Source organism: Chiloscyllium plagiosum, chromosome 3, assembly GCF_004010195.1.
Source record: "Chiloscyllium plagiosum isolate BGI_BamShark_2017 chromosome 3, ASM401019v2, whole genome shotgun sequence".
In the NCBI taxonomy this organism is placed as follows: domain Eukaryota; kingdom Metazoa; phylum Chordata; class Chondrichthyes; order Orectolobiformes; family Hemiscylliidae; genus Chiloscyllium; species Chiloscyllium plagiosum.
Genome location: NC_057712.1, coordinates 40963427 through 40979926, shown reverse-complemented (window position 1 = coordinate 40979926; position 16500 = coordinate 40963427). Strand labels below are relative to the sequence as shown.

General features: G+C 39.8%; 1 protein-coding gene across 2 annotated transcripts in view; it reads right to left on the bottom strand.

The window, feature by feature from the left end:
• Positions 1-16500, bottom strand: part of galnt2 (UDP-N-acetyl-alpha-D-galactosamine:polypeptide N-acetylgalactosaminyltransferase 2) — a 118702-nt gene that overhangs the window by 35802 nt on the left and 66400 nt on the right. For both annotated transcript variants that reach the window (XR_006309879.1, XM_043680988.1), the window contains exon 8: positions 3357-3444. Coding sequence is in view for 1 of the 2 variants with exons in the window: in XM_043680988.1 (XP_043536923.1) it covers positions 3357-3444 (88 nt within the window). In the remaining variant the exon portion in view is untranslated. The remainder of the gene's footprint in view (positions 1-3356; positions 3445-16500) is intronic.

Genomic DNA, 16500 nt, shown 5'->3' with positions numbered 1-16500 from the left:
AAGCTGTTTGGCGGAAAGTATAGAGGGGATGTCAGAGGCGGGTTCTTCACGCAGAGAGTTGAGAGAGCATGGAATGCGTTCCCAGCAGCAGTTGTGGAAGCGAGGTCATTAGGGATATTTAAGAGACTGCTGGACATGCATATGGTCACAGAAATTTGAGGGTTCGTACATTAGGTTTACCTTACATGAGGATCAATGGTCGGCTCAACATCATGGGCTGAAGGGCCTGTTCTGTGCTGTACTGTTCTATGTTCTAAACTCCATCTGCCACTCCATAGCCCATTGACCTAACTGATCAAGATCATTTTTAATCTTAGGTAATCTTCACTGTCCACTATACCACCAACTTTGGTGTCATCTGCAAACTTACAAACCATGCCTCCTATATTCTCATCCATATCGTTTATATAAATAACAAACAAAAGCGGAACCAATTCTGATCCCTATGGAACACCACTGGTCACAGGCCTCCAGGCCTAAAAACAACCTCCACCATGCCCCTCTGTCACCTACCCTGAAGCTAATCATGTCTCTGCTGACCAACAAACACTGAACAACACTCATCCTACTTGCCTGCTCTTGGTCCATAGCCTTCTATGCCCCAGTATTTTAAGTACTCATAAAGATGCTTCTAGATGTTGCAGATGTATGGAACCCCACCACCTTCCTGGGTTTTGTGGGGTTCCATACATCTACCACCATCTGGGTGAAAAACATTTTTCTGAACCCTTCTAAACCATTTGGTCCTCACCTTAAACTTATGTTCTGTGATCATAGACACACCGTGAGTAAGAGATTCTCACAATCTACCTTGTCTATGCCTCTCATAATTTGTATAACTCAATCAGACCCCTCTTAGCCTCCTCTGCTCCAAGGAAAACAAACTCAGTCTATCCAGTGTCTCCTCACATGTATGGCGACCAGAGCTATACCCAACACTCTATCTGTGGCCTAACCAACTCTGTAACAAGATTTCCTTGCTCCTATGTTCTTCACCCCAGGTAATGAAAGTAAGCTCCCAGTATACCTTCTCCACACTTTTTGCTCACACCTTTAGGGATCTAAGGTCTTATACATCAAGGTCCGTTTGTTCCTCAGTGGTCCCTACCGTTCACTGTGTATATGTTTCCCTTAGTTAAGCTCCCAAAATGCATCACCTCATACTTAATGGGATTAAATTCCATCTGCCATTGTTCCGCACAATTTACCAGCTGACCAATATCAGACTGTAGCCTGAGACCATCTTTTTAACTATCAACACCACCACAATGGATGCCACTAATTAAATCTTCCACATTCATATTCAAGTCATTAACTTACATAACAAACAGCAAAAAAAACCTAATTGTGGATTACAGTTTAGATAATAACCAGTTTTGCCCTTATGTTTAAGAATGAGTTTTGATTCATAATAGACGGTGTACTTTCAATTCATTCAAGTATGGTGAAAGTATCTTTTATTCTGGATAGCAATACAAAAGGAAAACAATTGGCCATTTTGCTGATTGAATCTAAATATTTAAATTAATGATGCAAAACATGGAGCAGTGGTACTTGACTACTGTTCGACTGGAGACCATCTCCCTTCTGCATCCAGTTGGGTAACTTCAAAGCCAAGTGACGTTTTCTCTATGCTGACCACACAGAACCTTTGTTGTCTGTGATATTCTTTGATTTGTAGGGAAGCCTGATCTCAAGAGCAGCTTCCTCTACTCTCCATTCCATGGCAATGTGAAACATACTAATTTTATATCCAGTTAGAAATGCTAATTAGCTATGACAGTTCCCAATTTTCCTTAATCTTGGAAGTAAATGGACAATTCACAGCACAACTGTTCAAATTCAGGTATCTTCAACATCTTTAGGAACTCAGTGTCTACTCACAGTCAACGAAAAGGCTGCTGCCATTGTCTAATTGTAATTACTTTGCAACCTCTCCTCAGCGAAACAATCTGAGCCTTCATAGAGTCATACAGCATGGAAACAGACCCTTTGGTCCAACCAGTCCATGCCAAACCATAATCCCAAACTAAACTAATCCCACTTGCCTGGGCTTGGCCCATACCCCTCTAAACATTTCTCTTCATGTCTTTTATAAATTTTTCTCCTCTCACCTTAAAAATATGCTCCCTAGTCTTGAAATCTCCCACCTTAGGGAAAAGACACCTGCCATTCACCTTATCTATACATCTCATAATTTTATAAACCTCTGTAAGATCACCACTCAACTTTCTTTAGACTCTAATAATCAAACCACCTGGGGTAATTGTCAGGTAGACTGTAGAAAAAAAAACACATCAGCCTATTTACCCTAAACTTAAAATTACAATCTATAAATAGAATAATCTTCTCATCTTCATAACTGTAGCATCGGTACTATGTTTGGATGGGACATACTCGACTGACAAGTCTGTCCATGTTCACATGTTCATTTTCATAAAAAACCTGTTTTCAAAATACTTGTCACCCTCACATAATGACTTCCTCTACAATATCACCCTCTTTAATCCTCAATGTTCCTGTCTTTCATTTACTTATTCTGGTGTAGTACTGTCCAATATGTCTAACAAATTGGAAATTCAGACACGGCTAATTATATTAAAAATGAGTCATAAACACAGTTGGTGGGAAAGTGATTTCAAACATGTCCAACACCAACGCACAGCATTTATTATTGGTATTATTACTCAAACTATGTTATTAACAAACTTGCAAAAGCAGTTTGTATTTGTTCTTTGACTGGTGAGTGCTTTGTTTCCCTAACCATTTTAATGTGGTCAATATTTGTTAAGCAAATATCAAATACCGGATACCATCAACACCTTTATCGAACTTTGGGAACTCAAGGTCGACTCACAATGAAGTGATAGGCTGCTGCTATTGTCTAAAGTATTTTCCACTAACATTAGTCTATCTGAAAAAATGTCATATTCTACCAATTTTATGCCTATCTTTGACTCACTATCTTGACAAGGCCTTCAAACTTCTAGGGGCCTGAGACAGTATGTTGTATTCATCAGAATTGACCTTGCCATATGATCCAGATCCAAAGTTGCACCATCCTCATTCCTGAACTTGTTGCCACATAATTGGATTCAGCTGATGGTGAAGAAATTGCACTAACATCCTGTTGACTTCCAGGCACACTGGTGATAACCACAACAGTAGGACTAACTCCAACCCATTAGCTCTGTTTCTGTAGACCAACTGAGAATTTCTAGCAATTTCTATTTTTCCTTTAAAAGGACAAGATTGTCTTATGGTTCTAGAATTCCTATTTAAATGATAAATTGGTATTAAGAGGAATATTGTTTGTTTGGCATATAACTTGCTCAGGTCTTTAAGACTATACATACCGCCTTTTAGATCAGCAGAAGCTCCAACGTACTGGAAATTGTCCATGTTGATTACATCAATTATTGGAGAAACAACTCTTGTTTTATCCTGTGAAGAGAAAACAAATACAAAAAAATGCTAATTTTATTTTACTAGTTAGGAAACTAGTTACTAGTCAGTTCTTCTATAATGTGATGTGTTATTGCTGAGGTTGGTTGAGCACTGTTTCTTTCTAATCCCATCACTCCATTAGTCACAACATAAATTTATATGCTCTATTCTTTACGGATAGAACTAATTAAATACTTCATCAAAACTAAGTTTAGAATTTTAAACAACACAGTTTCTTCAATAAACAACAAAACAACTGACTTGTTTGGTAAAAATATAAAGATGATTAACAGAGTTTGAAATAGGAAAATATAAATATCTACTGTTCTAAATAACCCCAAAATAAAGGCACACATATAGATACACACAGATTTAAGACAAACTTCCCCTGCAGAGACTAATTCTGTTAACAAAACAAAAATTTCAGCCAAAATATGGCTATTTCATGAAGGAAAATAAGATATGGCAGGAAATGTTCCAGATTTCTTTCAGTCAGCATCATGGCACATGTAGATGGCTGACACTAAATACAGACAGTCGTTATTGGGATGTTCAAATGCAGTTTGTTTGAGAATCTGCCAGAGTTCTGAGGCTTTTACAAGAGAACAGCTGTCCCAGTATTTAGGTGTTACACTGAAAAAGATTTTCTCTGAAAAACAGAGGATGAGCTGGGTAGCTCTCTGTAAGCACTGTGTCCCAAAGTACTTCCAAACTATATCCAAACTAAAACCGTAAACTTAGGCATGTGATTTCCAGGCTTAAAAGTCCAAATAATTAACTTTAGCGATGTGACTCCCAAGAAGTGTTTTCTAACAAAATCTCCTGTAGTCCTTCTGATTATCCTTTTTTTAAAAAAATCCAGATATCTCAATCTTCCAAATAAACTTATCTTCAAACAACAATATTAATGCTGAGGCATCTTCATTACAAGAGTCTTATAGTGGAGTCTCTGTTGTAATGTAGGTAATACAGCAATTAAATTGCACACAACATCAATGAACTAATGGCATAATTAACTTTTTTTTGTGATGTTGAGATTATAAGTATTTGCCAGAACATTGTGGAGAACTCCCCCATACTTCTTGAAAATAATGGTTATGGGAACATTTACATTGACCTGAGAGGATAGGTAGGACCAAGGATTTTTAACACATTCCAAAAGCATATATATATTGTAGTTTCAATTCTGTAATCTACATCAAGGTTGCAGTAGAACTAAGTCAAGTTTCTTATAAAAATAAACAATGATGGTCTTCAATTTATGAATGAACAACACATCAACAGATAAATTTGGTTAAGATCAAAGATTATAGTCTGCCTAATAGTCTGTCAAAGTGTTTGTTATCCAGTTGACATAATGTGAATAAATTAGAAAATATAAGACTGCCTATGTAATCAGAATGTCATGGATGCAATGTGCAAAACAATGATTTGCAATTATAAAACTCTCACTGTTTTTCACAATGTGTTCTTTATAGGGAAAGGAACAGCAAAAATAAATTGCACTTAAGTACACTCTTAACATAGTAAACCTTTCCAAAGTACTTCACAGAAGAATTGTCAGAATTGGTAGAGAATAGCAAGATAATAGAAAGATTTATATATAAGGAGAATTTTAAAAACAAGATCTTATTGGACCGATGTTCACCAATGCGCATTGGGTGATGGCTGACTGGAGCGTGCAACCAATTGAGTTTACAAGTTCTACAATGACACTTTGCTGTTAATGTCTCTTTATTTGTTTTAGAGCACAATGCAACAAGATTTTAATACCTACAATTGCAATTTATTAGTAATACAATATGCAACAGAGTATAGAAATAGCAAGATAGGTCAGACGAACACATGAATAAAGGGATGGTGTAGCAGGGAAGTGTTTAGATTTATTTTAATCATTGGGATAGCTTCTGGGGAGGGGGGCCTGAACAAGCAGAACAGGTTGAATCTGAACTGGAATGGCTCCAATATCTTTGCTGGGAGATTTGCTTGTGCTGCTGGAGAAGTTTTAAACTAATTTAGCAGGGAAATAAGGTACCACGTACATGTAAAGTCAGGAGCAAGGTTCAATCAGACATAGAAGGAATAGTAGGCCTGTCCAGGAAGTGGAGAAAACATGGGCCTGATAAAGCACATGACAGGACTGGACAGCTAAATTTTATCTACAATAATGCAAGGAGTCTAACTGGTAAATCAAATGAACTTAGAGCACTGATCAGCACATGGGTATATGATATTATTGCAATCACTGAGAAATGGTTCAAGGGCAGGACTGGCAGCTCAACATTTCAGGGTATAGAAGTAGAGGAGTAAATATATAGACAAATTAAAGAGAGGCAAGCGAGGAATAGGGCTATAGTAAGGATTTCAACTTTCCTAACAATAACTAGGATCTTCTTAGTGTGACAAGATTAGATAGAGTGGAATTTTTAATGTGCATCCAGGAGAGCACTTTGTGCCACTTCCATTCACCATGAAACTCCTACCTTGATTTGACTTTCCAAAATTCAAGACCCCACACTTGTCTATATTAAACTCCATTTGCCATTTCTTGGGCCCACTTCCCCAGCTGACCAAGGTCCTGCTGCAATTTCTGATAACCTTCCTCACTGTCGACGATGATGGGAATGTGCTAGATCTAATCTTAGGATTGAAGCTGGTCAAGTGGTTGAAGTTTCAATGAGGGAGCATTTTGGGGATACAGAGTCATAGAGTCCTACAGCACAGAGGCAGGCTCTTGGGCTAACTGGTCCACGTCGACCAAAATGACAAAAAACCCATTTCCCTGCGCTTGGCCCATATCCTTCTAAACCTTTACTATCCATGTATTTGTCCAAATACCTTTTAAATGTTGTTAATGTACACACCTCAACCATTTCCACTGGCAGCTTGTTCCATATGCGTACCACTCTCTCTGTAAAAAGGTAGTCCCTCAGGTTGTCTTTTATTCCTTCTCTTCTAACCTTAAACCAATGCCCTCTATCCCCCAACCCTGGGAAAAAGACTGAGTGCATTCACCCTTTCCATGCCTCTCATACCCTTCTATAAGATCCCTCCTCAGTCTCCTATGCTCTGAAGAAAAAAGTCCTAGCTTGTCCAAACTCTCCCTATAACAGGCTGTTGAGTCCTGGCAACATCCTTATAAATTTCTTCTGCATTCTTTCCAATTTAATAACATCCTTCCTATAGCAAGGTGAACAAAACACAATACTCCAAGTGCAGCCTCACCAATGCCCTGTACAACTGCAATATAACTTCCAAACTTCTATATTTAATGCCCAGACTGATTAAGGCTCGTGCGCCAAAAGCCTTCTTCACTGCCCTGTCTACCTGTGACTGCACTTTCAGAAAACTGTGCACCGAAACTCCAAGGTCCCTCTGTTCCACTCCACTCCTTAAGGCCCTTCCATTCACCATGAAACTCCTACCTTGATTTGACTTTCCAAAATTCAAGACCTCACACTTATCTATATTAAACTCCATTTGCCATTTCTCGGCCCACTTCCCCAGCTGACCAAGGTCCTGCTGCAATTTCTGATAACCTTCCTCACTGTCCACGATAAACTTATTTTAGTGTCATCTGAAACTTACCAATCATGTCTTGTATGTTCTCATCCAAATTATTGATATAAATAACAAACAGGAGTGGGACCAGCACCAATCCCTGAGGCACTCCACTAGTCTGACAAGCATCCTTCCACTATTACCCTCTGCTTCCTACCATCAAGCCAACTGTGTATCGAATTTGCCAGCTCCCCCAGATTCCATGCAATCTAACCCTCCAGAGCAGCCTACCATATGGATACTTATCAAAAGCCTTACTGAAATCCATATTGACTAAGTCTACTTCCCTTCCCAATCTTCTCGGTCACTTCATCAAAGAACTCTAACAAATTTGTAAGGCATGATCGCCCATGCACAAAGCCATGCGGACTACTCCTAATCAAACCCTGTCTTTCCAAATGCATGTATACCTTATCTCTCAGAATCTTCTCAAGTAACTTATCCATCCCAGATATTAGGTTTACTGGTCTACAGTTCCCAGGTTTTTCTTTGTAGCCTTTCTTGAATAAGGGCACAACATTTGCCATCCTCCAGTCTTCAGGGACCTCAATCGTTACTAATGATGGTGCAAAAATATCACCCAAGGCCCCCACAATTTCTTCTCTAGCCTTTTGCAGTGTTCTTAGATATATCTGGTCAGGACCAGGAGATGTATCCACCTTCATACATTCAAATATGTTCAATAGCTCCTCTACTGTGATATAGACTATTCTCAAGATATGACCACTAACTTCCCTAAGTTCACAAGTCTTCATGTCTTTCTCCACGGTAAACACAGAGGAGAAATATTCATTGAGGACCTCACACACCACATGCATGACCACTTTGGTCCTTGAGAAGTCCTATTCTCTCTCTAGTTATTCTTTTTCATTTAATATACTTAAAGAACTTCTTTGGATTCCCCCAATCTTTCTCGTGCCCCCTTTTCACCCTCCTGATTTCCTTCTTCAGTAAACTCTTGTATTCTCTGTGTACCTCCAGGGATTCCCTTGATCCCAACTGCTTGAACTCAGCCATGCCTCCTTTTTTCTGGTCAAACCCTCAATATCCCTGGTCATCCAGTGTTCCTATTCTTACCAACCTTGCTCTTCATCTCACAGGAACATATAGACCTTGAACTCTAGCTATCTCACTTTTAAAGGCCTCCCACTTGCCAGAGGACTCTTTGCTTGCAAACAAACTACTCCAATCAATCCCTGCAAGCTCCTGTCTAATTCTATCAAAGTTCGCCTTGCCCCAATTTAGGACTTGAACCTGTCGACCAGTTTTGTCCGTCTCCGTAACTATTTAAAAATTTATTGAACCATGGTCACTGGTCCCAAAGTACTCCCCCACTGTCCCCTATTTCCCAAGGGTAGGTCGAGTTTTGCCCACTCCTGAGCAGGATCCTCGATATACTACTTGAGGAAACTTTCCTGAACTCACTTAACAAATCCCACCCATCTAAGCCCTTAATGCTATGGCAGTTCCAGTCTACATTAGGAAAATTATCATGACACCCTATTTCTCCTGAAAGTCTCCACAGTCTCCCTGCATATTTGTTCATCTAATTCCCATTGACTATGTGGGGGTCTGTAGTACAACACCAATGATATCACCATCCCCTTCTTATTTCTTAGCTCCACCCACAAAGGAAGATTCTTCAGTTATCTCAGATTACTGCCTTAATCAAAAACGCAACTCTTTTCACCACCTCTGTCCTACCTAAAGCACCTGTATCCTGGCATATTAAGCTGCCAGTCTTGTCCGTCCCTTAGCCATGTTTCTGTAACGGTTATAATATCCCAGCCCCACGTACCCATCCACTCCCTGATTTCATAAGCCTTACCAGTCAGCTCTAATACATTGAAATAGATGCAATTTAATCCAACAGGCATTCCTTGCTCCCTTTGTGTTCCAGCCTGACCTGTCTCTTCAACCTAATGTTTCTGATTACTGTATCTCCTTCCAACCTCCCACCCCTACCTCGTCAATCTAATTTAAACCCTATAAATCCAATAAACACAGTCCACCGATTCTTAAACAACAAACCCACACAAGTAGACATAACATGTCCAGAAATTCTCACCATACTACCACACATCAAAGCTGAAAAATGTGTTGCTGGAAAAGCGCAGCAGGTCAGGCAGCATCCAAGGAGCAGGAGAATCGACGTTTCGGGCATAAGTCCTTCTTCAGGAATCATAGACACATCAAAGACATCTTGGAGATGACTGCCAAACTACTCTGACTCCTTGGCATCATGGGAGCCCACAAACTTACCAACACATTGAAACAGCTACTGATGAACCTGAAGGACCCTATACCAACAACTAGCAAAACAAATGTTATTTACAAAATATCCTGCAAGGACTGTAACAAACACTACATCAGACAGACAGGCATAAAACTACCCACCAGGATAGACGAACACCAACTAGCCACCAAAAGACATGACTCACTATCACTCTATTCCCTTACATACAGCCAAAGGAGGACACCACTTTGACTGGGACAACATGCCCATCCTAGGACAGGCTAAACATAGATACCATGGGAATTCCTAGAGGCCTGACATTCACACCGGAACTCCATCAATAAACACATTGATTTCGACCCCATTTACGAACCTCTGAGAAAAACAACTGGAAATGATATGACCCACCTTAACAGACCAAGACACATAAATAGAAAGCAGGACAGAACATCAGTGCTTCACAGAGGGCTCACTGATGATGTTGCCTAGCATGGTGACAAAACGTCTGAAAACAAACCTGCCAGCTCAGCGAGCAAATTTACGATCTGAACCTCAACCTGAGCTACAAATCTTCTCAGAAATCACAGTTTAAATCCTCTCTTGTAGCACTAGTAAATCTGGCCACCAAGGTATTAGTCCCCCTCCAGTTCAGTTGCAACCCGTCCCTTTTGAACAGGTCATCTCTGCCCCAGAAAAGATCCCAATGATCTAAAAATCTGAATTCCTGCTCCCTGCACCAATTCTTTAGCCACATATTCATCTGCCATATCCTCCTGTTCTTACCAACACTAACGCGTGGCACTGGAAGTAATCTGGAGATTACCATGGATGAAGTCCTAATTTTTAACTTTTTCCCTAGCTCTAATCACTCCGCAGGACTTCATTCCTATTTCTATCTATCTATGTCATTTGTGCCAACATACACAATGACTTCTGGCTGCTCACCCTCCCCTTTGAGAACATTCTGCAGCTGCTCCAGGACACCCTGGACACTGGCATCTGGGAGGCAACACACCATTCTGGATTCCCATTTGCAGATAGTAGTCATATCTTAGCAAGTTTCAAAGTCATTATGGCAAGGGATAAGAATAGTGCAGAAATTAAGTGTCTGAACTGAGGAAAGGCCAGATTCAGTGCCATTAGACAGAATCTGGCAAATATAGACCGGGAACAGCTATTGCAGATAAGTGCATAATTGGAAAGTAGGAGTCTTTCAAAAGCAGTACAGTGAGAACTCATGGCCAACATGTTCTTATAAGAGTAAAGGGCAAGGGCAACTGGTCCAGGGAATGCTGGATGTCAAGGGATACTGAGAATTGATAAAGAAAAAGAGGAAGCATATGTTAAGTACACAGCATTAAAAGGAGGAAGGCACAATTCACAAACATAGAGTGTTTGGGGGGTGAGGTGCTAAAAAAGAAATTAGAGGTGAAGAGGGACCACAAAATATCTTTGCTGAAAATGTGTTGCTGGAAAAGCGCAGCAGGTCAGGCAGCATCCAGGGAACAGGAGAATCGACGTTTCGGGCATAAGCCCTTCTTCCTCATTCCTGAAGAAGGGCTTATGCCCGAAACGTCGATTCTCCTGTTCCCTGGATGCTGCCTGACCTGCTGCGCTTTTCCAGCAACACATTTTCAGCTCTGATCACCAGCATCTGCAGACCTCACTTTCTCCACAAAATATCTTTGGCAGATAGGATTCAGGAAAATCCCAGGCATTTTATAAATATATTAAGAACAGAGGAATACCAGAGAAAAAGTGATGCTTAATAAAGACTGTATAAGCATGGAGCCAGAAAGCATTGCTGAGGTCTTAAATCGATACTTCCTCATCTGTATTCACAGAGGAAAAGGACAATGTAGCTGGACATTTCAGTTACAATTATGAGATTCTCAGGCGTGTTATGATTAATAAGGAAGAGATATTAGATGTTTTAACAGGCTTAAAGATATAAATCTTCATGACCTGATCAGATGAATCCCAGACTGCTGTGCGAGGCAAAAGAAGAGATTGCTGGGGCCCTGGCAGATCCATTTAATACTTCACTGGCCACAGGTGAACTGCACGATGATGGAGATAGCTAATGTAGTTCTTTTGTTCATGAAGGGCAGCAGGGATACATCAGGTAATTACAGACCAATTAGCTTGATGGCAATGGTAGGAAAATTATTGGAATAAATTCTAATGGATAGGATTAGACCGACACTTGGAAAGGCAAGGACTGATCAGGGATAGTCAGCATACATTTGAGATAGGGAGATGCTGTCTGATAACTTAGTTGAGTATTCTGGTAACTAAATATACTGATGAAGATACTGCAGTTGATGTGGCTTATATGTACTTTGACAAAGTCATATGACAAAGTCTCACACGGAAGACTGGTCTGAAAGGTAAGAATCCATGAAATTCAAGACAAGTTGGCAAACTGGATCTAAAATTGGTTGTGATTGGAAGTCTGTGACCAGCAGTGTACCACACAGATCAGTGCTGTTTGTTACATACATTAATGACTTGGGGTGTGAATGTAGAAGGTATAATTAGTAAGTGTGTAGGTGACACATAAATTGGTGGTGTTTTTAAATAGCGAGCAGGATGGTCTCAGGCGGCAGTCTGATATCGATCAAAATCAGGTACTCTCACAGCATATAAGCAGCACCTGGATGAGCATTTAAAATGCTAGGGCGTAGTAGGCCATGGACCATGTGCAAGTAAATGAGATTAGTGTAGTTTGGCATTTGTTCATCAACATGGACATAGGGGCTGAACAGCCTATTTTTGTGTTGTGTAACTCTATAACAGAGCTATTAAGGGAGTCTGAAAAAGACAGGCCCTTGACAGTTGGGAGTGAGAGAACAAAATGGGTAGAAAAAGAAATTTGATTCAAAGCAGGACTGAACATTAAAATAAAAACCACTGCGGATGCTAGAAAACTGAGAAAAACAATCCATCAATAAGTAAAGTAGAATCTGGGGAAAGAGAAATAGAGTTAATATTTCAGGTTGACAGCCTCTTATCAGAATTTGAAAAGGTTAACGATTTAATTATTTATCATTAAATTGAAAGGGTAGGAGGGTGAACGATAATCAAGTTAAAAAAGGAAGATGGCACAAGGAAGTAGTATTGTAAAAATAGACAAAGAAAGTATAAATGATTACAGCAGAAGGGGAAGGGAAGCATCGGAAATCTGACTAGGAGCAGAATGCCCTCTTGGCCCAAAAAATTTGAAGGCGACAAGTAAATTTCATGGGTGCAGAGTAGACCTCATCACTTACACTGACTATGGTTCTCGGGCAAAGTCTGGACACTACAGTTTAAAATAACACAATAAAGGGTCACTTGACCACCAAATCTGCTCCAGTCAAAAATTTTTGTTTTACAGACTCCACCTAATTAATTTATTTTCTTGAGAAAACCCAAATATTTTCCTCCTACTCTCAAAGGTTTGCTAAAGGCAATGACATTTCTCGAGTTGGGTAATACCTGATGAAGGTCTTTTGCCCGAAACATCGATTTTCCTGCTCCTCGGATGCTGCCTGACCTGCTGTGCTTTTCCAGTACCACTCTAATCTTAACTCCTTTCTGCATTTAACATATTGTCCCAATACCAATGAATGCACTATGTAGCATGAAGATATGTGTCTATGCCTGTGAATTTATAATCTTACTAATTAGATTATTTACTCAGCTTTTTAACAGATACAAAAATCAACAGTGCACCAATTATTATTTTTAGCTTTTACAAGTGTGAATAAAACTAGGATAACAAAGGTATGTCAGAAACAGTGAGAACACCACGAGTGAGAGATTGTGTTGTGCAAGCAAGAGCATGTATAAAATTATGAGAGAAACAGACAATATAAAGAGATTACTAAAATGTTTGAAGTAATTTAATGTTGTCCTTGTAGTTCAAGCCAGCTAAATTATTAATGAATGAATAAATATTGGGACAAGCAAGAGTCATCACCAAGTTTCAAGAAAGAAAGATGGATTATCAAAATGAGGCTTAGAATTATGAGAAAAGCATCAAAGTGATACTGTGGATCTATGTGCTAGAAAAGTGCTTCCTAAACTGTGTTGCAGAGTGTCTCAGGGAGGCCGCAAAACATCTTGCAATTAAGTAAATTTTCTTTAGTAATGTAATTTATCAATTTGATTTAAATTTCAATTTTGATTTATTTTCTCCTTGATATATGGTGTCACAATAATTTCTGCCTTTCTTCGTTGTAGGGTATCACTACGCTTGCCATATGGAATTGATTATATTGCCACACCAGTTTCTAGGAGATCCCACGAAATTTTGATTTTCATTACCAGAGTGGCAAGTTGTCAATACTAGTTTTGTTGAAAGTCTTTGGTCTGCATTAAGACCATAAGCCATAGGAGCAGAAATTAGGTCATTCAGCCCATCAAGTCTGCCACTCAATCACGGCTGATAAGTTTCTCAACCCCATTCTCCCAGTTTCTTCCTGTAACCCTTGATCCCTTTGATACTCAAGAACCTATCCACCTCAGTTTTAAATATACTCAATGACCTGGCATCCACAACCTTCTGTAGCAATGAATTCCATAGATCCACCACTCTCTGGCTGAAGAGGTTTCTCCTTATCTCCATTCTAAACGGTCTTCCCTTTATCTAAGGCTGTGCGCACAGGTCTGAGTCTCTCTCCTACTTATGGAAACATCTTCCCAACATCTACTCTGTCCAGGCCATTCAGTATTCTGTATGTTTCAATTAGATCCCCCCTCATCCTTCTAAACTCCATCGAGTATAGACCCAGAGTCCTCAAACGTCCCTCATTTGTTAAGCTTTTCATTCCTGGGACCATTCTCATGAACCTCCAAGCCCAGTACATTCTTCCTGAGATATGGGACCCAAAAATGCACACAATACTCCAAATGTGGTGTGACCAGAGCCTTACTGAGCCTCAGAAGTATATCCCTGATTTTATATTCAAGCCCTCTCAAAATAAATGCCAACATTGCATTTGCCTTCCTAACTACTGACTCAACTTGCAAGTGTACCTTGACAGAATCCTGGACTAGAACTCTCTCTGCATTTCAGACTTCTGAATTTTCTCTCCATTTAGAAAACAGACCATGCCTCTATTCTTCCTACTAAAGTGCATGACCTCACACTTTCCCCATGTTGTACTCCATTTGCCCCTCTTTGCCCACTCTCCTAACTTGTTCAAATCCTTCTGCAGCCTCCTCAATGCTACCTGTCCCTCTACCTATCTTTGTATCATCTGCAAACTTAGCCAGTATGCCCTCAGTTCCTTCATTCTAGATCATTAATGTACAGCGGGAAAAGTTGTCATCCCAAAACTGAGCCTTGCAGAACACCACTTGTCACCGGCTGCCACTCTGAGAAGAACCCTTTTAACCAACTCTCTGCTTTCTGCCAAACTGCCGAGCTTCCATCCACACTAGCACTTTGCCTCTAACACCATGGATCCTTACCTTACTCAGTAGCCTCCTGTGCGGCAGCTTGTCAAAGGCCTTCTTGAAGTCCAGGTAGATAACATCCATTGGCTTTCCTTACTCTAACCTGTTTGTTACGTCCTCAAAGAATTATAGAAGATTTGTCAAGCATGACCTCCCCTTGATGAAACCATGCTGACTTTGCCCTGTTTTACCATATACTTCCAAGTATTCAGAAATCTCATCCTTCACAATGGATTCCAGGATCTTACCCACAACAAGGTTAGGCTAATCGGTCTGTAATTTACCATCTTTTGCCTTACTCCCTTTTTAAACAGGGGTGTCACTTTAGCAATTTTCCAGTCTGCTAAGACCCTGCCTGATTCTAGCAATTCCTGAAACATCACCACTAACACCTCCACTATCTCTTCAGCTATCTCCCTTCAAACTCTGGGGTGTATTCCATCTGGTCCAAGTGCTTCAGGCCAGTAAGTTTTTTTTAGCATCTTCTTCTTGGTGATGGTCACCATACTCAGCTCTCCCCCTCACTCTTTTGAAGGTTTGGGATATTACTCATGTCTTCCACCATGAAGACTGATGCAAAGTTCCTAAGCCATTTCCTTGTTCCCCACTACTATCGTTCTAATGCCCCATTGTGCACATGTGCCTATCTTTTGTTGATGTTGATATTGTAAAGATAATGTATGCAGTGAAGAACAGAAGTTCCATTATTTCTTCAAAAAGTCCTGTTAATAATATGCAAAACAACAGCTACAATTTACACTAAGGGAGTCTAAACTTCTTGTACCAAGGGCCACATTAGCAAACAGCTAATAAACAACAGGCTATAAATAAAAACACAACTTAACTTACACTATATTAAGCAGAATTATAGACTATAAAAACATACTGTGAAAAATATAACTGCGAACAAACAACTTGTGAAAACCATGAACATTTACTCACCACAGAATGTTAGATGCAAAACTTAATGTGAGGTGTACAGCTGAGGCTTGGATTTTGAAATCCGGTCAATACTAGGTTTGAGATTTGTAGTTGCAGGTTGCATAATGTTACTGAGATAAGCATCAGTTAAGCTCAATCTCGGGTGATTCTTGGTTAAAGTCAATGTAGAAAAGGACTGTTCAACAGATGAATCAATCAAGCTCAGCATTATTTTTATGTCATCATCTCAATTTGTGTCTTATCCAGACTCTTGTAAAACTGCTAAAGGAAACTGTTGATTATAAAGAATGTTGTTGGGCTGTAGTTTGGACAGCTCTGATTAAATTAATTATGCTCATTTTGTGTATTATATACAGGCAGCAGCCCATAAAAACACCATTCTATCTACCAGATTTGGATGTAGAAAGTAATTCATAATCATAAATTTTTGAAAAGAGCAGCCCCATCAAATGGACTGGATGATTTGTAGAACAGCAGTAATAAGTCAGCAAATAAGATGAACAAGGTACAAAACAGCTAGCACCATCATGATTACCTGGCATTTGGATTTACCTGGCGTGGAAATCCTGTTGCTCCTCAAATGTCTGATTTGCTGACACAGTTGTAAAACGATTAGAACTTTTTCATGGTTACAAGCAAAGATGACATCTTTCTAGTTACTTCAAACGGTTGCAAGAGCAGAATGCAAAGCAATGCTCTCATGAGAAAATCAACAAAAGCACTGGGATTGTGGCCAGCTACAACATTGATTGCCAAAACCAAGAAGCCTCACACAAGTGCTGGAACTCTCATTCTACCAGCTTGTCAGGCAGTTGTCTATACTCTGATAAGCACAGCAGCAGCAAAAGAGATGTTAACAGTTCCACTTT